The sequence below is a fragment of the Malaclemys terrapin genome, chromosome 10 (genome assembly GCF_027887155.1).
Source record: "Malaclemys terrapin pileata isolate rMalTer1 chromosome 10, rMalTer1.hap1, whole genome shotgun sequence".
NCBI classification, from domain to species: domain Eukaryota; kingdom Metazoa; phylum Chordata; order Testudines; family Emydidae; genus Malaclemys; species Malaclemys terrapin.
Window position 1 is genome coordinate 8,260,351 of NC_071514.1, and position 23,518 is coordinate 8,283,868.

General features: G+C 43.9%; 1 protein-coding gene across 3 annotated transcripts in view; it reads left to right on the forward strand.

The window, feature by feature from the left end:
• ADAMTS17 (ADAM metallopeptidase with thrombospondin type 1 motif 17) overlaps window positions 1–23,518 on the forward strand; it is a 264,395-nt gene that overhangs the window by 74,296 nt on the left and 166,581 nt on the right. For all 3 annotated transcript variants that reach the window (XM_054042918.1, XM_054042919.1, XM_054042920.1), the window contains exon 8: window positions 18,534–18,639. In XM_054042918.1, coding sequence (XP_053898893.1) covers window positions 18,534–18,639 — 106 coding nt within the window. The remainder of the gene's footprint in view (window positions 1–18,533; window positions 18,640–23,518) is intronic.

Genomic DNA, 23,518 nt, shown 5'->3' on the forward strand with positions numbered 1-23,518 from the left:
CTAAATCCATATTTCTACACCTGAGAAAGTGGCCAGGTTTCAGAGATGATGAGAACCCACAACTCCGGTTGGCCACATGTTGGTCTAAAATCTGAATGAGAAGAGCCCTGGCAGACTCCAGCATTGTGGAGATGGGATCTGGATAAAAGAAGTAATGAAAGATCTTGAGGCAATGGACAGTTAAGGGGCGTTTTCCAAAGCCCACTGAAGTCAGTGGAAAGACATCCATTGATTTACATGGAATTTGGATCAGGACTGTAGCGAGTATGGTGACTGGCACAATCAGATCGGGCGTAATACGCATTCAGCATATTTTTTGTGTGTGCCGAGAAGCTGTTTATGTTGCCATTAATCCGGTGGATTTGTTGGGAAATGCTAGGCATTTCATCACATGGCATCCAACACAAGCCACTGCAACTGGGCAGCCTAGCAAACCTGTGCGGGGGAAAAAACAAACCCATACCCCGTCTGCCTATCATGAATTTGCAGCTGTTAAATCTGCAAATCAGAAAGATGCTGCTATCACTCCGGTGGCTATTCGCTTATATGTGGCTCATGGATAGAGGGGAGCTCTGCTAAACAAAAACCAGATTCAGGGCATGGTTTTGGACTGGGATACATAGATGCCTCTGTGCTTCCCGAAAGAGTTCTATACCTAAGTGTATGTGAGTAGGGAAGGCACTTTCCCTTTCTGTTCACGTATATGCCGGTACGTGTGCAATCTGACAGGCTTAAAAACTGGATCTGCTGCTGCTTTCAATGCAAAAACATGAAGCAATAGCGGGTGCTTGTGTGAGTGAACGTGTCATGTTAGCATTCTGCAAGGTATCTTGACAATGGATTTCTTCTGGTGTTCGCTACAGGTGCTGTGCCCTAGTGAATGTGGCAGAAACTTCATTTTTTTTTTTTTTTTTTTTTTTTTTTTAGCCTCGCTTGCTGTCTTATCTATAGACAATCTGTTTAGACTGTAAAGGCCTCAGGGCTGGGATTGTGTCTTGACTTGTGTCTGAGAGGCACCAGGAACTCTTTCAAATGCTTTCAATAACAGCAATTATATCAGTAGTCTTTGTCCAAATCTGTATGTTCTTTTACAGCAGTTTGAGATGGAGCTTATGAGATTTCATTTTTTTTTTTTATGAGAAGAGAACGTTCTTACTGGTTCTTAAGAAATTTTCTATCTCATTTTTAAGTTTAAAGTTATATGAAGCCTGCGTTTTGTTTTTAAATGGTTAGAAAGGTAGACAACTAATAAATGAGGTGACTATCTTATTGAAAATTTCTCTACCAATTGTCTAGTTCAGCGGCTCTCAACCTTTCCAAACTACTGTACCCCTTTCAGGAGTCTGATTTGTCTTGTGTACGCCCCAAGTTTCACCTCACATAAAAACTACTTGCTTACAAAATCAGACATAAAAATACAAAAGTGTCACGGCTCACTACTATTGAGAAATTGCTGATGTTCTCATTTTTACCATATCATTATAAAAGAATTTGATTGGAATACAAATATTGTACTTACGTTTCAGTGTATAGTATATAGAGTAGTACAAACAAGTCATTGTCTGTATGAAATTTTAGTTTGTAGTGACTTTGCTAATGGTTTTTATGTAGCCTGTTGTAAATCTAGGCAAATATCTAGATGAGTTGATGTACCCCCTACAAAACCTTTGTGTACCCCCAGGGATACACGTACCCCTCGTTGAGAACCACTGGTCTTGTTCTCTAGTGGAAAAGGTGCGGTATCCCCTTCCATGTAATCGTCACGTTTGTTCATTACTACTATTTTATTTACGTCAGTTCCTGTACAGAGCACAAAGTAAAAATATTCCCTGCCCTAAGAGATCAGAGTCTAAAATAAGAAGCGATCCACTGGGGAAACCCAGACAAATATACCTTAGAATTAGTGGGGTTTTCTCTTATTTTTATTGTTTTGCTGTAGACTCCCTACTTGTGGACATGGTGGAAGCAGAGAGTCTTGGGAGGGATTTGAAAGAGAAGTGGGTCATGCCTTGTTGAAGGAAACGGATTCAACTTGAAGGAGATTGTGCTATACACAGACCAAAGCCAGTGCCCCAAAGTTACAAATGAGAAGTAATGCAGTATAATTGCCCCTTGCCGGGGCCATTCCCAAATGGTACAAGTGCTGTACTAGTCCTCAGTGGAAGCCTGGGGGTTCTTTATTTTTAGGTAGATCTATTCAAACATCCTCCTTGCTGCTTGGAAGAGTTTGCCATAGTCTTGGCTTATATTTAATGCTTCTGTGTCTGGACAGCGCATCCCTCTATCCAGTTGGTGAGCAGTGCTGTGTGTCATTGAAACCTGTGGACGTATTTTCCTTACCTGCTCACTAATGGAAGGGTTGCAAAATCTAGCCCTTTATTATTTTTCTCCCTTGAAAATGAGAAGCTGTCTCATGTAACGAAAACCCTTTGTATTTCCTTTGAGCCAAACAGCGGCATCATTGCTCACGCCCTGCTCTCGCTCTCCCTGTCCTAGTTTGCTATAAATCCGATCGGGAGAGTGGCCATAAATCCTCGAATTTGTTCTTACTCGGGTGAAACTCCTAGTGGAGGCAAAGAATGTTGTGACTTAGAAAGGAACAAGTAGGCTCCGAAGGTGCCAGTCTAGCCTTGCAAGCTGCATGGTTGCGCTGCCCGAGGAGCAGAACAGGGACTGAACTAAGACTTGAAGTATCATGACTTGCTGCCTGCTTTTCCCTTGTTCCAGGGCAGCAAGTTGTGCCAGCCCTTGTCCCGGTGCAGTTTATCTCCCACTCTGTGCCAACTTAGCTGTGCTGGCTGGAGTATGTGTGTGTGGGGAGGGGGGGGGGAAGACAACTCTGCATACACTCCTTCCCCACCTTTGCCTGCCCAGTCCCTACACAGGAGGGAAGTAGCTGCCTACGGAGCCAGTCTCCACACACTGTTCTGACTGGTGATGCAGGGAGCCTGTGTAGAGGGACAAGAAGGCCCCTGACCTTCCCTCGCTCCCTTAGGTGTGAATATCTGCTGGTGAATGATCCTCGAGGGCACAGTCTTCAGCTGCAGTGAGCTCACACTTGGAGCAGTGGGGCGGGACACACAAAAGTGTCACGAAGCCGCCTTTCCTCCTCTCCTGATACTGGGGCCAGCTGAGGCTGAATTGGTTCCCAGCTCAAGCCTTGTGTGTGTTCATTTAAGCCAGTATAACAGAGCTCAACAACACCGTCTAATGATTAAAACTCAGTTGGGAGATCCCTGCATCTAGTGTATTATTTTACAAATAGAAGGCTAGTTGGCACGCAACACAGAAAACCTCATTTTGCCTCCCAAGACTGCGGTGTGGAAAGAATATCATCAAGATCGTCATGTTACAGATCCTCCACATGTGCAGAAGAATGTCATCATTTTCTTACTCATTCTTCAGTGGTCTCTCTATTGATGCCATAAGTGGAATTTGCAGCAAGCGTTTATTTATTTTCCCATGGCTACCATTTCAGAAATCAGCATCCTCCTTAATTCTGTTGCATCGTGTGCATTTAGCAACCCAAGGTCTGATTTAATGGAACTACTTCTGGCAGTAAGCACCACGCCTGATGGTCCTAGGAGGGTAGAGTCCTTAGTCAGTCGGTTTTCCCAGATCAGACAAGCTGCTAGGTTAGGTCAGTGCTTAGCACAAACAGAGGCGCTAAACCAAGAATTGCCAAATAAGTTTGCCAGTGTATGTGTGAATTGGCACCTTGACAAGTCGAAGCTAGGACAGTAATTGGGATGTCAGGATGTAGGAAATGTAACTGAGAAGTATCACAGAAACAATTTGGAACAGCATCCGTTCAAAGATTGATCATTATGAATCATCCTGTTGGGCTGGAGCTTCTCTGCTAGTCGCCTGAGCTACTCCTGTTTTGCCAAGAGGGCGGCTTGACATGCATACGATGTCTAAAAATAAAGTTCACTTCAGACATAAACAGCTCTTAAAAGAATTGATCTGTACAGTTTCTGACAGTAGTATAACTGCTTTGCTTTGTCGTTCTGATGCCTTAAGAACATGAAAATGGTTTAACCGAAAGATACAGAAGTGTGCCTGTTGTCAATATAGCACAAGTGCTAGAACATCTGTTAAGAAACTTCTACAGCTTGGCCTTTAAATTGAAGAGCTCTGTAGATACTAAAAGACTATTGCTAATAATCTAGGTGTATATTGTTTAATGTGATTGCAGAAATGACCGTTGCTTATTCACCTCAGCAGCTCCCTGGAAAGTGGATATTTTGGTTCAGTGGCAAAGCTTTTTTAAAAGACTCTATTGATTTATCCTTTGCACCTGTCCTTGCAATTTCTTACAGCTTGCAATTTATTGGGTGTCTTTCCTTTAAAAAGAAAGACAACGGGAACTGAATGCTGCATCCTGATGATGTTGCCTCTAAAGCAGATGCTGTTTGGTACAGAATCGCCAGATTTTTTTCTAATTTATTGCCAAGTCTGACCTTCATTTTGGAAGGGAATATTAGGGGATTTGAAGCCTCCAGGATTCGTACTGGTGAATTCCACGACTTTGTTTAGCAGTCTTGTAAAAAGTCTCTGATTCAACCCCTTTCCTTGTTCCCCTCCTTTCCTCCAACCAGGGCACATTATTGATCCAGATGGTCTTGACAAATTGCAAGGAAAAGCTGACAAATTGGAAAGTGGAAGCCACTGAGCTCATCTTACAGAGCAAAAGGAAAATAGTCTCCAAGCTGGTTTTGGAACCCGGAGCAGTTTGCAAAGCAGCAGCTTTTGGAAGTGCCAGGGGTTGTTTTTCCTCGTCTCAGCACAGTGTAGAGTTTTAAGGCGAAACAATGGAGAATATGGTCTATATTGACAGCAGAACCTTATTGCTACAAGTGTTGACTAAGCAAAAAAAAAAAGAGGTATGTGGTCAAGTGACTAGCAGATGGGTCCCGTAGTCAGGAAGCCCCAGGCTGATCCTGGCGCCTCCTTTTATCTTGGGTAAGTCACTTATCCTCTGCCTCAGTTTCCCCGCTTGTAAAATGGAGATCATGCTTGCACATCTCAAATGAGAAGGATAATTGCTTAATGATTGTAACCCACTCTGAGTGCACATAACAAGGTTGGGCCAACACCAGCTCCTCAGATATGAACCCTGCTACATTTCAAGGTAGGGTTGGGATTCTGATTCAGAATCCGTTCCAAAACTGGAAGGGCCTATTTTCTTCAGTTCATATTTTGATGCTCCTGAAATCTTTCAAGAGCAGTAGATCTCTCAAGATGTCTGCCATTTTGGTCTCAGTCATGCGAGAAAAGGATTTTGGTGCCATGTAGGCCTGATTCACTCTTCCCAAAACCCAATCTCTGCATCTTCTTGGCTTCCTTTTCCCCTCCTTCTCCATAGCCACTCCCTTGCTAATTCTGTAATTTCTCTCTTTAACTTCTCCAAATCCACCCTTTTCTCACTGTCCCTGTTGCTGAACCCCATGTCTGCTGAGAATACTCTAATTCCTTCCATCAAGTCAGTCCAAAATCCTGTTACTAAAAGCCTCTTCCCTTCCAATCACATCATGCCCTGTCACTATTGACTCTCTTGCCAATCCTTTTGCTTTACTGTTCACTACGTCTCCTATTTCCATTATGCCTTCTACCAAGATTCCCTGTATGCCTAGAGCACTCTTTGTTCTCATCCACTAATCAACCTCTTCTCTCCTATGTACTCTTCCTTTCTAACACTCTTATCTTCCTATGCTCCTCATTTAGCATGGTGCAACTGGTATCATGTGTCTTGTCTGTCTTAGGCTGTAAATCATCAGGGAAGGAAACATCATTTTGTGTGTGTGAGTATTGAGAGCAGGCAACCTTTAATTACTACACAAAGGTAGCTAAATACCTGGATCTATTATCTGGATTCCTCAGTTCATTGCCAGTTCTTACTGCCCTTTTCTTATTTGCTCTCTTATTCTAATGAGATTGGAGCCAGAGACAATAGAGTTTGCATATTAATTTGTGCAGGTGTATGGCTTTATTGCAAGCTGGGGGTGCTCCAGCCCTCCTGAAAACCAGGCCCCTTTCTCACATGGCAGAATATGGATTTAGCTACTTAGCTTTAGGCATCCATGTATGGAAAGCTTAGCTTGATTTGACCCGTTGCTCCTTTAAATGTCCAAAGCTTTAAACGTAGCAACAATAACTGAAATGCAAAGTAGAGCTGTATTTATCTTCTGCTTGAGATCTGCTCTCAGCAGCACCTTGGGCTGCCATCTCTCTGGGATGTAAGAGGGGAAGGGTTGTTTTGGAATGTGGCGATTAGCACATCAAAGTTGAGTAAACATTCCGGGATACCCTGCTTCCTGTGTTCTGGGTAATTCTGTAATTGAGGGACTGATATTGTCATGCCAGATTGAGTGGATTTATTAACTGGCTGTAGTCAAGGAAGGCTATGGTGTGCAGAGCTAAGGAATACCTTTAATGGGATGGTGGATGTCATAGTGAACAAAGAGGAGATGCCAAACAAATGGGGCGTTTGTTTGTCTCTTTGCTGAGCTCTTAGATCTCATGTTTTATCCCCAGGAATATGGCTTACGGAGCCTGTAAGCTTTCCTGGAATTACTTTTAAGGGAAGGATTCTCCCCACCCCACCCCACCACTTGCCCCCCCATTTGCCAGCTTGGTGAATATTTTTTCCCATGGCCTTGTGTTCTCACAATGTAGAATGTTGTCGGTAACCAATGCTGTACGGTTGAGACAATGTTCTGAATAACGCGCTGTTGATGATACAGCATGTTTTGTAGGTGCAGCACTGGTGGGCTTCATGTTAGAGATTGGCCCAGGCTGGTTAGAAAAGTTAGGAACTTTGGGACATCTGCCCTACTGTCCTTTCTTCAGTGGCAATGGTACCTTAACATGACCTACCCATCACCAACCAGTTGAGAAGCTCGGGCTCTCTCTATTGCTTCAGACACTTCTTCCAAGTAAGAGTCAGTTCTGACTTCTCTATCCTCATCTAGTTCTCCAGTGTTTCTCAAACTGGGGTCGCCGCTTGTGTAGGGAAAGCCCCTGGCGGGCCGGGCCGGTTTGTTTACCTGCCCCGTCCGCAGGTCCGGCCGATCGCGGCTCCCACTGGCCGCAGTTCGTTGCTCCAGGCCAATGGGAGCCGCTGGAAGCAGCGGCCAGTATGTCTCTTGGCCCGCACCACTTCCCGCAGGTCTCATTGCCCTGGAGCAGCGAACCGCAGCCGGTGGGAGCCGCGATTGGCCAGACCTACGGACGGGGCAGGTAAACAAACCAGCCCAGCCCGCCAGGGGCTTTCCCTACACTTACGGTGACTCCAGTTTGAGAAGCACTGTAGTTCTCCCTGTTACAGGGCATGGCTGAAACACAAGACCTTGAGGGCGAGGAGAGCTGGTGTATGATAAAGAGAATTGTGAAGGGATTCTAAGGGCAGATGCAGAAGAGACTGTGGAGAAGAAAAAGGCCTAAAACTGGTGTCTTTAGCTCAGGGAGGTCAGATTACGGTCTCAGCTATACCAGTGTAAACCATGAGTGATTCCACTGACTGCAGTGGCGTTGCTCTGGGTGTACAAGTAGAATCTGGCTCTTTGTCTTCAGTTTTATGCTACCCATGGTGAAGAACACTTTGTCCTAGAGGCCAGGAGAGAGGCTTGGGTTCCATGCCTGTGACATACCTGCGTAAATCACCACAGACTCACTGAAGTCTGTTGGTTTGCACAGGTGTAAAGCTAGTGCAAGTGAGATCAGAAACGGACGCCTTTGGCGTTTTGGGGGATGTTTGTAGGTGAGCATGTCCGTGAATGAGCAGGTAAACTGTCCCTGGGTTCTGAAAGTCTTATGGAAGCACAGAGGGAGCAGAGGGCAAAACATAGCATGGTAGGGAGACCATAAACAAAAGCAGTAGATTTGAACTGGGAGGTGGGGGATGGGCTCCAAACACTAGACCAGGGGTAAGCAACCTATGGCACGCAGGCCGAAGGCGGCACACGAGCTGATTTTCAGTGGGACTCTCACTGCCCGGGTCCTGGCCGCCGGACTGGGGGGCTCTGCATTTTAATTTAATTTTAAATGAAGTTTCTTACACATTTTAAAAACCTTATTTTCTTTACATCCAACAATAGTTTAGTTATATATTATAGACTTATAGAAAGAGACCTTCTAAAAAGGTTAAAATGTATTACTGGCGTGCGAAACCTTAAATCAGAGTGAATAAATGAAGACTCGGCACAGCACTTCTGAAAGGTTGCCGACCCCTGAGCTAGACTAACTGGAGTACAATGGGTGGCAGTTAGGGAAAAGAAAGAAGTGGCAGCAAAGCATACCCTTAACCTTTCATAGTTTGCGCTATCCTGCTTTCCTTACGAGGATCACAGTGTTTTACAAACATGACTGAATCAAGCCTCACGGTGTTCATGTCAGCAGAGACATTTAGGGATTGCCCAGGGTAACACAGCGTGCCTGAACCTAGCTCTCCTGATTAGAACCCAGATCTTGTGATACATACATTGTCCAGGGCTCTAAGCACTAGACCCAACTTTCTGACAGCTGTGGATGTTTCAGTCTGCAGCCATCTTTCTGTACTCTTAGCTATTAAATACAGTTTATTTCCTTTAAAGGCAGTTTTCTGTTAGGACACTCTGTCCTGAGGGGTATTATGCTATCAGCTCTAGAAACATCTGCTTTTTACCCATCGCTATTATCACTGTGAACGTCAGGGAGAGCTTATATTACTTAGTCTTCTAAGGTTATGTGTAATGAAAACCACAGGATTCAAAAAGTAACCACATTTCCTTTTCAAACCATTTATTTTCCTTGCTGGGATTTCAGAGTTGTGACAACAGTTGTATGTACTGGAAGTTACACTGTTTTCAGAGTTAGAAGGAAGATGAGAGCTTATTGGGACCCACATGACAATAGTCAGTCCACAGGGACGTTGTCTAGGTCTAGAGAGTACACTGAATGCTGGTGAAGTGGGGTGAAGTTCTAGAGATTGCACTGACTTTTAGAGGAGGAGCAAGGTTTCTGTAAAGATCACATTGAATTTTGGGATGTGGCACGTTGTCTAGTGGTTAGAAGGAATAGGCACTCAGATGCTATGGTGATGGACACCTTTATAAGAAGCTAGTTAGCTACAGCAGTGCATAGGGAATCCCTGGTTCTGTTCCCAGTTGTACCACCGACTCAGTGTATGATCTTGTAGGTAAACCAAGGCACAATGATCACAGGACTCCTCTGTAAAATAGGTGTAATAATATTTGTCTACCTCACAAGGAAGAGGTAGGGATTATTTAGTCAATATCTGAACGCCACTTTGAGATCTGTGCACATAAAGTGCTCTGTAGCATTCTGAAAAATAGGGTGCCGTAGAGTAGGTCTTTGCACCCCCCTGGGACCCTACTCCAAGTGTCGAGTTGGGTGTAATTGTTACACATTTGGACTCAGTTCAGGTCAGGTAGTCTCTTATCACCGAGTGTGTCGACTACTCTGGACCCTTGCAAGATGATCCAAACCAAAGGGGACCCGACTACCGATGTTGGGTTGCGGTCGGGTATGAAAACAACTCGACGCTCTCGGGCTCATGTCGGGTTTGGATTGGCTGTGGTCTAGTCTGGTTCGGGTCAGGCTTTAAAATTAGACCCAAACAGATCTCTACAGGAGTGGATTGTACAAAGTTTAAAAGGGCTTTCCTCTCCTACTGACTGAGATGGTCTCCTTTCTGTAGTAATGCTCAGACAGGCCCATGGTTTAAGTTTTAGAGCAGCACTAACGGCTCGTTGAAAGCTAGTCATGGAGTCTTAAGTACTAGGGCTGGCTGGAAAACGTAAATTCTGTTTTGCAAAAAGGTCGAGGTTTTGAAAAATCTGTTTTCTTTCCTAAACAAAGCTGAGACCTTTCAAATGTTTCAACAGTCAGTGGTCAGGGCCTGTGGGAGAACCAGATTCTGGTCCAAATCAGGCAGGGGCTTGAACCTGGGATATCCGAGACCCAGGTTGAAATTCTTGGCTGATTTGGAGCATGAAGGTGAATCTGGGTTCTCTGCATCGCAAGTGCCCTAACGAGCAGGCTGTTGGCTACTCTGGGAGCAGCTCTCTCTCTTTTCTATCTTAGACCTGCAAAGTTCGGTGAAACAGAGATTTCCACCAAAAATTTCAGAATCAACGAATCAGCATTATCCAGGAAATAAACGTTCTGTTGAAAAATTCCCAACCAGCTCTACTAAATACTTCCCCAAATGCCCCTTCCTCCACCACCTCCAAGAAAGAGTTGTACTTGCAGTACTGCAGCCTTGCAACTACTGTGTGTGTGTGTGGGGCAGGGGGGTTAGGGTTAGGGACGGACAGTGGGGCTATCTGCTGTGTCCTGAAGTGAAATACAAACAGAAGAAAACTGATTGATAGATCCATTGCAGATCTACAGTGCAGATCCATTGCCTGTGCACTCTGAAAACTTGCTTATTTTATGGCCTACCTTCCCTTGAAGGGTAAATGTACATTTATGCAGGAGACTATTTGGAATTTGCTGTTCCTGACTGCTTGTAATGACCATGGCTTGCATGTTCCATTATATGAGCCATCTCTGTTTTTAAAAAGATGATTTTCTGAATAGTTTTCGCTACTTTCAGAACATTGTAACTTACTCTGTGTAGGGCGTTTGGCGTGAATATTTCTTCCTACCCAACCGCAGCCGTCTCCTGTGCATTGGAAACTTGCATTGTAATTTCTCTTCTTCTGGTTCATAATGACTGTATTGTTTCCAGTGTGGTTTTCATTAACTCCAGTGACAATGAAAATTGTTGCTAAGGAAAACAGTTTTCTCATGCGAATGCTAAACTGTAATGGAAACCATGTTGTTACTGCAAGAATAACAGAAATTGACATCTAAATGACTGACCAGAACTAAGCCAAATTAATGTGTGCTGCTAAAACTTCACTGCTGGCTTTGAGTTAGCACATCGTCCTCAAATGAGGAGAGACCTTGCCCCTCTACCCCTTCTGGATGGTCCCTCCCAACCAAGGCTTGGGCTCACTGGTGCGGTAGTGATGGTTGAAATTGCACTGCTGCTGTACTTTGGCGCTTGGTGCTGTACACACTGGACGGGAGTCTTAGCAGGTGCTCTTTTCCTGATTCAGGTCCTGCCATGAGTATCTCTAAATTTAGAGGAAGCATTATCCACTGACGCGGGTTTTCAGGGCGGATCTCGGTTCTGTTTCCAGCTCAGCTGTGTCAGATAGCTTCTCTGTACCTTCCCTTCTCCAGCTGTCGAATTCGTAGATGTTTAGCTGCTTCTCTCAGAGGACGTTTCTGAAAGGCTTGCTTCGTTAATGTTTGTAAAGCGTGTGGAAACCTTTATGCATAAGGCTCTATAGAAGAGAGAATTACTGTTATTATTTATTATTAAACCTTGCAGTCAGGGAGAGCTACTCCTGGTGAATGACCTAATTGCACTTTTACACGCAGAGCAGATCACTGAACAGAGGAACAGTTCATTGCAATGAACCACGCCTCTGATCTTCCTGTCCTTTAGGTCGAGGGAAGAATAGAATAGACAGAGGCTGCAAAAAAGCCTAGTTGTGACAGTCTGGGAGCTGCATCAAGAGAAGAGATATGGGAGGGTGTGTAGAATAGCCACATTTAAGTAATCGCAATTGCAGGGAATGGAGGAGTAAAAAATGATGGCTCTGTATTTAAGCATGTGTGCACCTCTGACACTGATGCTTTGAGAAGGCTGTCCCTGTTCTGTGACTAACCAGCAATTCAAGCTTTAGGGCAGTGGTTCTCAACCAGGGGTACACAGAGCTCTTCCAGTGGGTGCATCAACTCATCTAGATATTTGCCTAGTTTTACAACAGGCTACGTAAAAAGCGAAGTCAGTCCAACACTACAATTTCATACAAACAATGGACTTGTTTATATTTCTCCATATAGTGTGCACTGAAATGTAAATACAATATTTATGTTCCGATTGATTTATTTTATTATATGATAAAAATGAGAACATCAGCAGTTCTTCAGTAACAGTGTACTGTGACACTTTTGTATTTTTATGTCTGATTTTGCAAGCAAGTAGCTCTTAAGTGAGGTGAAACTTGGGGTATGCAAGGCAAATCAGACTCCTGAAAGGGGTACAGTAGTTTTAAGGTGACCAGATGTCCCGATTTTTTATAGGGACAGTCCCGATATTTGGGGCTTTGTCTTATATAGGCGCCTATTACCCCCCCACCCCCGTCCCGATTTTTCACACTTGCTATCTGGTCACCCTAAGTAGTTTGGAAAGGTTGAAAGGTCTAGGGCTTTCAGCCTTCCACCAGCAGCAAATGCATTGGAAAAAATGCAAAGAACAACCCAGGTTTTTGTAAAGCAGGTGCGCTGTGTCAGGAGGGGATGAGCAGACGAGAATGTTAAGAAACAGAGAGAGCAGTTGTAAATCAGAAGTTGCAAAGTTAAAAGCAGGAGTACCTGGGCAATTCGCTTGCTGAGAGAGCTGATTAGTCATTCCCCAGTTGTCAGCAGTAAGCCCAGTATATATCATTCTAGGATTAATTGGGGGGTAAATGCCTCCGAAGTTTACATCCTCCAGCTCTTGCTAGCAATCACCTTGGCAATTATGTCATGTCCTAACTACCTAATTGAGCTGGTAGGAGGAAAGTAATCATTCCCCTTGGAAACACTTCTAGAAAAGGTCTCATTAGCTGGCAACAAGACCAACAGCTGCAAACTGTTTACATGTGACAACTTTTTGGATAAACCAGAGTTTACACAGTTGTGTGTGGTTTTCTGTTGAAATCTAGATAGCATCATATGTTCAAACCCAAGTTCAGAAGTTACATACTGTAATTATGCAGTTTCCTCAGGGAAGAATGAAAAAAAAAATCTAAGTAATGCTTCAAAATAGCCCTGGCTTTACTCTCCCTTTTGCACTGATGCTCCTGTTTCAGCATTTTTATTATTAAAAATGAAGTGGTCGTGCCTGTCAGGGGTGAGTGATCTGGTTTGGATTGCATAAGAACGCTCCATCCGTCTTCCCATCCAGAGCTTATCTCCTCACTTGCCTCGGAACAGTATGAGGTTTGAAAAAGTTCAGCTCACTTATCCTCCCCTTTTTTCATTTTTACACACCTCTGGCTTCCAGCCAGGGCCAGAAGCAGACTTGCCAAATGACGGGAAACCCTTCTCCTAGTATTCCCAGCCTGGCTAGCCTCAGCATGCCAGGAATTTCATGAGTGAGCCTGAATACATGATGTTTCCAGTCTAATTTTGGAGACTCGAGAGGCTCAAATAAGAATCTTACTCTTAGGGGGCTTAATCAAACATTTTTTCCTCATGATATTTTTTAGTTATAAAAAGTCCAAACAAGATAAGCATTCATCCATTGCAAGAGAGAACCTACATTGTACAGAACCCAGCCACACAAGGTTGTACCTCAGCTGTGATTATAAATCCATTAGGTCCAATGTTTCTCTACCCAGTGTTGTTTAATATAGAGCAGCATATGGCATTTGCTAGAAATACTGGATTACAGTTGACTGTATCAGATACGTTTATGGAATAAAGAACTCTCGTATTCATTTATGCATCAATATCGCATCGCTACTTACATTCTGAGCTAAGAGTTTGAATTCAAAATTATCAAACTAGGGTACCTAAATTTCTAGGTACTAGAGACACTCAGTGTTTTTTATAATCAATTTTTGAGTCAACATTTTTAAAATTTTAATGTTTTTCCAACAGCTCTAATATTGATGCTCCAGAAAGACTGTGGAATCTGCAGGTGCTCCAAGCCTCTGAAAGCCAAAACTTTTATTTAAGATGCATATGGTTTTAGGTGACAAACTTTCTGCTGTCTGCTACTCTGTGTTTGTACAGTGCCTACCTCAATAGGGCTCTGACCTTGGTGGGTCCCTAGGCTCTACTGTAATAACCATAATTAATAATAATAATGAAGTAGCTTTAGGTCACCCCAGTTTTGGAATGTTGGTCATTGCCAATATTCTATAGTGGCCGAATAGAATCCGCGTGGATACTAGGAACACTTAATCTCTTTACTTGAATCGTTTTATTCTCTTGGCCATCTGTGTTTACATATCCTTAATCACTGGCAATTCTCTAGTTTTCCACCATCTAGTAGTGAGGCCTTTAGCACATTACAGTGCTGTGGCCGATCACTTCCAGGGCGGGTTAGAATTGCTGAACAGCCTTCCAGCCTCATGGAGGATTGCCATTTGAGGCCTCTACATTGTATTCAGCTTTTCAATTGAGATTTATCCTCTTTAATTTATTGCCAAGAACTACAGCTTTTTCTACCAGCCCACATCATCCAAATATAGCAGGGGTTCTCAAATTGTGGGTCGGGACCCCAAAATGGCTGGCGTTAGACTTGCTGGGGCCCAGGGCTGACGCTGAAGCCCTTGGGCTTCGGGTTTGGCTCCCCAGCCTGAGGCGATGGGGCTCGAGCTTTGGTCCCCCCTCCTGGGTCATGTCGTAATTTGTTGTCAGAAGGGGATCACGGTGCAATGAAATTTGAGAACTGCTGAAATCTGGTAATGTTGCCCCACTCCATCCTAGAGCAGTGCTCTCAATGACCCCCTCATTGTGAAATTTAAGTGGTATCAGAATCTAAAGAGAGAATCATTTTAAAACTATCTAAACTTGTTTGTGTGTCTGACCATTGAGATGTAGACGTGATATTCTCATGCAACGGATGTTCCATGGAGTTATGGTATATGTTATCTTAAAGACTTGGCTAATTTGAGGAGACATATTTTTCTACTCAAGATGGATAATTGGGAGATTAACTGGGAAGATTCAGGATTAGCGATCTGAACGAAACATTGTCTGGCTTTTAAGTAACTCCATTACTTTGATCATTTGACTGTCAACTGTACTTGCAATTGTTGAAATGTTCTCAAAACCGTGGGCCAGATTCAGCAATGGTGTATTTCTGTAGAATAGAATCTGCTTGCAACAAGAGCTGAATTTCATCCCACATCTTTTTATAAATCCCTTCTTATGGTATCTTGATTTCAGCTGATTGCCCCGAGCACTGTGTCATCCAGCTGTCAGTTTATATTCTAGAATTATTCCATGCAGGACGGTGACAAGACCTCTCAGGAGTGGAACGGAATAGTCTGTGTGGCTTCCGTCATGCCATAGTGTTTCATCACAGCAGTTCCTGGTAATAGGAGTTGTATGCTGGCTGAGAGGAAGTATGCTTCTTAAACGGTTCTTACTGGATCTATCTTTAAAAGCAACCTGGTCATTAAGGGTATTTTGCAAACTCACACATCGTTCTATGGATTCTGTGCCACTTGCCAGCTTATAGACTCCTTTCCGTGGTGGACCCCTCAACCCTCCATCATGATGTGATGATTGTCATACTCACACTTTCATTCTATTTATCTTGTCACCCCAGTAAAAGATCAAATCTCCTCTTTGGTGTCCTTACATATTCTCTTGGTTCTCACTAGAGAGAACATGAGACCTGATCCAAAATCCACTGAAGTCAGTAAGTCTTTCCACTGACCTCAGATCAGGTTCATGAAGCCAAGGAGTGGAATCCTGGGCCCATTGACATGAGGGGGAGTTTTGCCATTGAGTTCAGTGGGGTCAGGATTTCACCCTAGGTAGTTAAACTTTGTAACTCCAACTGGCGGTTCGAGCTCTGTCCCAGGGTGATTCATTGAACTTTCCCCATGCAGCTGTATTCAGTTTTAGCTGATTTATAAGAGATGCAATATGGTAATTCTTCATGGAGTTAGAGCCCTTCTTTAGCGTAATTGCCAAGAAACTGCCTTTGGGATGAGCCTTTTGAAATCCTACCTGCTGTTAGTGTGACCAGATGTCCCGATTTTATAGGGACAGTCCCGATTTTTGGGTCTTTTTCTTACATAGGCTCCTATTGCCCCCCACCCCTGTCTCAATTTTTCACATTTGCTGTCTGGTCACCCTACCTGTTGTCTTTGGCAGTGGTATGATCAGTCAAGGGGCTTGAGCATGCTGGTACAAAAAGGGGGCTACTGGCACAGCAATGTCTGGTCCTTCCTTGGTCTGCCAGAGCCTTGATTTACCAATCTTCTGGGCATAGTGCAACGTCCAACTTTTCACAGTTATTATGGTAGAAATGGGGCTGGATTGAAAAATCTGCGGGGCCTTACCGTTAGGGGCCAATTCTAGAGAGGTCCCGCCTGCAACAGAACAGTTGTATTTCTCTCTGGTGGGTCAACTGGGGGAGATCATACAAGGGGTGTGCACCTCTTGCATGGCATGCACCCCAGCTACAGAGCAGCTCCTATGGACAATACAGAGAGGTGGAAGGTGTGTGTCTGTGTGTGCATGCACATGCATATTAGAGGAATACGGAGGGCCCCAAAAGTCTGCCATTGTGGACCCTTCAGTCCCTTGCCCCTATGTAAAATGGGGTTGGCAATCCGTCAGTGACACATACAGCATCCCTTCTGCTGGAGTAGCAGCTGCAGAGCAGCCCAGCAGCCTGGACAAAGGATGCCTCCTTCTCAGCACCAACTGAGGTATTCAGATATTGGGAGAGGATTTAAAAATTCAAAAATACAGTATGAGGCACAGATCTGCACTAGCAGAGGGTGGCCTGGCCCATCTCATACATCCTTTCCATCTTGAGCTTCAGTGACTGTGAGCTATTCAGTTTTCCCTTCCTCTAACCCGAAGTCTTGCAGCTAATCTTTAATTCCACACCTTCCATTGTTGGTTTTACAGTAAACTAGAATTTTCCCAAACTGCCCCTTCCTGTGTGCAGAAAATATTTCCAGAAATGGTTGAATCTAAGTAGGCTGAGAAGGAGTAGACTGTAATCAGTAAGTGTATTATTGTTTATACAGTGCCATCTGAGTGCACGGTGGTGGACTTAAATATAGCGAATTATCTACTTCTCCCTTCAGAAGGATTAGAAGCATGGAATATGTTGCACACATCTACATGCTATGTGGTTTTCTTCTACCATCAGCTCTGTGGCCTAAATTCTCATTCCCTTACTTTGAATAGCACATTGCACCATAAATTTTCCCATTGATTTCAGTGGGATTACTTATAAAGTGCCATTCTATGTGAGAAAAGGTTCCAGAATCTAGTCCTATAGCCATTGATCACCAAGGATAAAATAGGAATTTATGCAGATTTTATTTTTTCATCTGCTAGAAATCTGGACTTCTACACACAGTACATTTTGAATAAGTTTTCCCTCCCCCATTCCCACTAATAATGCAAACATTTAAGTCAATTACCCACCTCACCATTCCATCCAAAACCCCCTTGGACATAAATAGCAATATTATTTGTCAAAACTCATACAAATAGGAAAGGACAGCTTCCAAACTTAATCATGAAGTTCTACACAATTTCTGTCCTGATAAACTAAGACACAGTGTACTTTGATGATCTGAGGAAAAATATGGTCCTACTTCTATAGCACAGCTGCTGTCATTGTTTTACTCTAATTATTAAAGGCAGCTGAACCCCAAGCCACCTCTGTGTGGGAGCAGCACTTATCGGCAAGTAAATAGATCCCTTGTCTCCTGGTTTAAAAAAAAATCTAAGCCTTGAAAAAATTAAAATGCAATTATTGAAGGTCTCTGCACTTCCCCTTTTCCTTCGCATTGTGCAAGATCCTAATTAAAGTGGAAATTTGATCCTCAGCATTTAGTTAGCTGCATGTTATTTGGGAAATTCTGCTTTGCATGCAAACACTTGGAATGTTTTTATGGGATTTCAGATTTGCCTGTCCAGCAGCGGTATCCAAGGAAAAGTTTTGACCACACAGGGCCATGTTCCACTGTAGCCCTCAGTCTTTCTACAAAAATCCCATTGATCTAACTGGGAGCTCACATTGCAGAGAGCTGAAAAATGCCCTACAGGCACTACTGGGGCCCAGTCCTATAAACCCTCAGTCATGCGAGCAGCCCCATAGAAGCTAATGAGAGTACTCCTGTGAGTAAGCATTTGCAGGATCAAGTCCTAAATTTCATGAGATCATTAGAAGATTTTTGTCACCTCCATTAACTTTGTTCCTCATTGTATATAGTGTGCCAGGTTTCCTGACTCTGACCCCATCAGTAAGCATGAGAATAACTGGGCAACAAAGGGAATGGTTAAGATCTTTCTAAGGAGTTCTGGTTGTATTGTTTAATTGTGTTTCTCTAACAGGATACTGTAGGTGAACAGAAAATTCCACTTAAAAGCCTGTTGAGGACACCCAGCGGTGCCCTGCCAGTTGCTACAGGTTCTATAGAGAAGCTCACCTGGACTTCTGAGTCTCTACTAATGATTAAATATATTTTCCAGCAAGGGGGAACGTGCCTAATTTGAATGGTTTCTATGTGATGAAAAAATAGGCTGGAATGTTCTGAATGAGGCTGCTAAACAAGATCATCAGATGAGTTTGTGAACAAATTGCTGTACTGGTCTCAAGTCCTGCATCGTTGTTTTACTGCTTTATGGCTGACCGACTTCTCTGGGTTTTGAATGTGTGAGACATTTTGCCAGCACTGATGGGAATGTTCTTTGTCCTTTTTTTTTTTTTTTTGCAGGGATCGCTTACCTGGGAGGTGTATGCAGTGCCAAGAGGAAGTGTGTGCTTGCTGAAGACAATGGCCTTAATCTGGCATTTACCATCGCACATGAACTGGGGCACAAGTAAGAGTTGATTCTTAAGTTTCCTCCATTTACAGAGGCCATATTTATGTTGCTGCCTTGATTTAAATTCTCACAGGTGAAATTACTGGTTTGGTGTGACTGTTATGATCTCCTAACTCCAGTTCAGTTCATCTCAGGAACTGATAAACTGACGAACTGCTTAATTTTTAGGATGCTTTCTCGAGTAACCATTTCAGTGCCCAGCGATCTTTATTGTTTGACCTGTCACACATACTGCAATACCATATTTAATGCAAATAGTAGAAAGAAACCTCATTAGTTGAGATGATGGATGATAATTCTTAGGGACCAATTCTATTCTCATTTACACTTGTGTAACTCCGTAGACTTCAAAATCAGTGGATTTACTCCATATTTATATTGGTGTAACTGAGAGCAGAATTTAGCTCTTATATACATAGGGCAAGACTTTGAAAAATGGGTGTCTAAAGTTAGGCGTCCAGGTGCGTATTTAGGCACCTAAACAATAGTCTGACTTTTCAAGGGTGCTTAGCACCCAGCAGTTCCTCAGTCCCCTTCCTGAGGTGCCTAAATATGGACTTAGATGCCTACATTTAAGAGCCTAGTTTTGAAAAGGTTGGCTGTGGTGCTTTATATATTCAGAGTACGATCCAAGGACGGATGTGGGCATAGGACTCAGGACTTCCCGGACTGTGTTCTCGAGCGCTCTGCCTCGTGATGCGAATAGTCTCTTGTAGCATTTTTGATCAAGTCCAGGTTTACTCCTATAGAATAGTCTTCATGTAACATGTTGAGATGTAGGGCGGAAGATATGTATGAAAAGTAGAGTTGGACCCAGCCAGATTCAGATCTAGATTCACACTTTCCCAAAATGGAGGAGTATTCAGATCTAGTTTTAATTGGTTCCAACAGGAGAGTCAGCTTTGACGTTCCCATCCAGATCCAAAGTTCCATCAAAGTTCAGGTGTGTTTCAGTCCAGGTGGTGGTCACACCTTTCCGTGTTAATTTTTTTTTGCAGTCATTTGGGCAATCAAGTTGACTAGTCACTGCAGTCAAATTTCAGAATCAGATATGAAATTGTTCATGGAAATTGAATTTTAGATTTGAATAGAGGTCGGAGGTGCTTTCACACTCATTCAATTGGGACAGAAATAATAAATTATTTATCAGATCAGTCACAACTAATTGACACACCTTGAATGCTGATTCTGGGATAGTCGTAAGGAACATGATCAATTCATAGTTAAACCAAGATTTGCAAAACAAAATCTGTCAGATACTTTCAACTAGCAAAATCTCAATCTGCTTGCGGTGTCCCATGTGCAAGATAAGAGGCTAAAGTCACTGGATAAGTCATTTGTATGGGCTATTCATTCAGCTCTTCCCTTTGATAATGGACTTGTAATTTGTTCAGATTTCCACAATCCGTTTAAATCGGGTTTAACCCAAAGCAGGTTATCAACATTTACTGCCTAACAAAATTAAGGTTCACATGCATGCATGTGGGCTGTGAACCTTTTCTCCCCTTCCATTAAAATCAAAATGATTGCATTGTGTCTCAGTTACCCTCTATAGTGTTTAGGATCAAACGTTTCTGCAGCTAGCCGCTCTCCTAAATAGCAGGAGTGTCTTGATCAAATCCCACTATTGTGCCGTTTAGGAAGAATCTGTTTAGAAATTCTTGACTGAAGGCTTATAGCCTCCTACTACTTATGTTCCTGTTGAATATTCATTACCTACAATAACAGATATTTGGTAGCTAAGCTAAAGCCAGTAAATCCTGTTAAGATTCTGGTCAATCCTGTTCCACTGTATATAATTGTTTAATGGAATTGTGTGGACAATAACAACATTAAAATGAACCTCGTATTCACCCTCCAATGACACCAAAGGCACCTGAGCCAAACCGAGGGTGGTTTTAGCAGGAGAAAAGAAGAATGTTGGGTTTTCTTTTATTTAAACCACATGCCAAGCTGTTAAACTGATTTGAAGCCTAATTTAAGGTTAATTTATTAAGAGAAATTCAGCACTCATTTTGCAATGGGCCACAACCAGAAGGAGAGGATATTTGGACTGTAGGGAGACAAGCTATGTGAAAAGGGGAGCAAATGGCCCACCCATTGTGTTTACCAAGGTTCCTGCTAATAGTGGTGTGACGATTCATATATGTATGTATATCAAACTACTAAGTCCATTTTGTTTTGTGAGCACCATTTTGGCTGTAAGACTGTACGGTCTCTTCCCTGTTATCTTTTTGCCTTCATCTTGTACTGCAATTCCAAGACAGAGGGAGAACAATGCAAAGCGATCAAAGGTCATTAACTTGGAGGGTCTCCTATTCAAATGCAAGCATCCTTGGACAGCGAGCTTCCTTTCCGGTGAGCCAGTAACCAAGCAACAAATCACCTGAGAGCAGACCTTGATCGCTTATGGGGGGGGGGAGGCTTTGAGACAGACCAAAAGCGTCACCTGATGCAAGGGATTGCAACTTTATAAAAGGATTCTCTCACCAGCCATTTTAGAAAGAAAAGGGACCAAAAATAGGCAATTCAGACCAAGGGGAGAAGGTAGAGAAGAGGGTTCTAGGACCCTGAAGAGACTCTGTTCACATCCCAAAGGGGTTTGGTTGCAGGGTTTTGTTGTTTTTCAGTAGCTCTGTGTATTGCCTGTGTTGTCTGAGTGAAGTGTACATACAGTATAGGGTTACCATACTTAACAAATAAAAAAAGAGGACCCTCCACGGGGTCCTGGCCCCGCCCATTTCCCAGCCCCAACTCCGCCCCTTCCCCGCCCTAACTCTGCCCCCTCCTCCCTCCCACTCCCAGCCACGCGGAAAGGGCTGCCCGAGCGCTACCGGCTTCACGGTTTGCCGGGCAGCCCCCAGACCCTGCGCCCCCGGCCAGCGCTTCCCCAGCGCAGCTGGAGCCCGGGAGGGGAAGCGCCCAGCCAGGGGCGCAGGGTCTGGAGGCTGCCCGGCAAACCGTGAAGCCGGTAGCGCTTGGGCTTCGGGCAGCCCCCTTGCCTCCGGACCCTGCGCCCCCAGCCGGGCACTTCCCCTCCCGGGCTCCGGCGGCACAGGGTCCGGAGGCATGGGGGCTGCTCAAAGCCCGTAGCGCTCGGGCAGCCCGGCTCTTAAACAGAGGCGAAGAGTCTGGGAGGAGCAGAGCAGCCGCGGGAGGGGAAGTGCCCGGCCAGCATTTTCCCGGACATGTTCAGCTTTTTGGCAATTACCCCCGGACGGGGGTTTGATTGCCGAAAAGCCGGACATGTCCGGGAAAAACCGGACGTATGGTAACCCTAATACAGTAGAACCTCAGAGTTATGAACACCAGAGTTACAAACTGACCAGTCAACCACACACCTCATTTGGAACCAGAAGTACACAATCAGGCAGCAGCAGAGAATTTAAAAAAAAAAAAGGGCAAATACAGTACAGTGTTGTGTTTAAATGTAAACTACTAAAACAATAAAGGGAAAGTTTAAAAAAAAAAAAAAAAAAGATTTGACCAGTTAAGGAAACTGTTTCTGTGCTTGTTTCATTTAAATTAAGATGGTTAAAAGCAACTTTTTTCTTCTGCATAGTAAAGTTCCAAGTTGTATGAAGTCTGTGTTCAGTTGTAAACTTTTGAAAAAACAACTATCCCGTTTTGTTCAGCGTTATGAGCAACCTCCATTCCCGAGGCATTTGTAATTCTGAGGTTCTACTCTGTGTTTAGAAACCTCTTTGCAGAGGCTGTGTTCCTTGAGGACGCTGTTGCTTGTCCTCAAAGAGGTAAACTGGAGTGCCCGCAATGGGGGAGCTTGTCGAAAAGGTTGCTTAAGGAGACTTGAGGCCCTGGCAGTTTAGCACTGCTCTTTTTTTACCATTTTCAAGGCTTTTCGCAAGGAAAAAGGCTAGAAAGTTTATTCATTTGTTTTTAAATAAAAGCTGAGATCCTCCTTTCTGTTCCTTAGTCCCCCCCCAAATTGAATGGGGTGGGCTGCAGCCATGTTCTTTCCAGGCCAGCTCTGTCACCAACGCTGCTTCCTGGGGCAGCCTGAGGCTTCCTGGAAGGAATGTGGGGACGTCTCCTAGTCAAGCATTAGCTTAGCCCAGCGCTGCCTTGGTTGTGAGACGACAGCCTGAGGTGGTCTGGCTGGAGGCCATAAAGTGTCAAACGCCCTTGAGAAAATGAAGAGAAATAAACGGCAAAAGGCCGAATTCAGTCTGTTGCCAGCAGAGTGGACACCACATGGTCTCGGACTCAAAGCTGAAACAGATGAGGATGAAAACGAGCAAGAGGTAAAAAGCCGACGTAGGCCAAACCAAAAAGCCTTTTATTTGGAACCATCATGCATGTGGAGCTAGGCGAGAGAGGATGTAAGGCCAGGCAAGTCTCTGTCTCAGGGTCAATGTGATTATTTGCTTTAGAAACTCCTGCTAGTTCATGTTGCCTGGTTAAAATGACCTGAGTGTATGCACTTGTCTTTTGGGTACTTGTAAAGTATTGCCTGTGTAGTGAGTATCAAGAGACCGGCATTATTTCAAGGGTGCTGTGCGCATAGAGAGTCTTCAGTGAATGTTCCATTTGTAGGCTGGTGTGTAAGCTGATAGACTTGTAAAGTAAAATATTGGCCCAATATGTCTAGCACAGCATCCAGCAGGAAGATCCTGTCATGCAAATGACCATATAAAAAAGGAGTCGGGAAGGATGTCAAAACATTTGCAGGCCTGGAGGGGAGAAGTGGGAGGGAGGACTTGTCGTGAGCAACTCCAAGATCTGTACAGAATTACATCCCAAGGCAGCTTGTATTTGCAAATTTGAGGCAGTATAATGTAGGCATACAAGCAAACGTCCCAATCCCCAGAACAGGAAGTCGAAAAAGCAATTATCCAGATGTGTGAACTATGGAGAT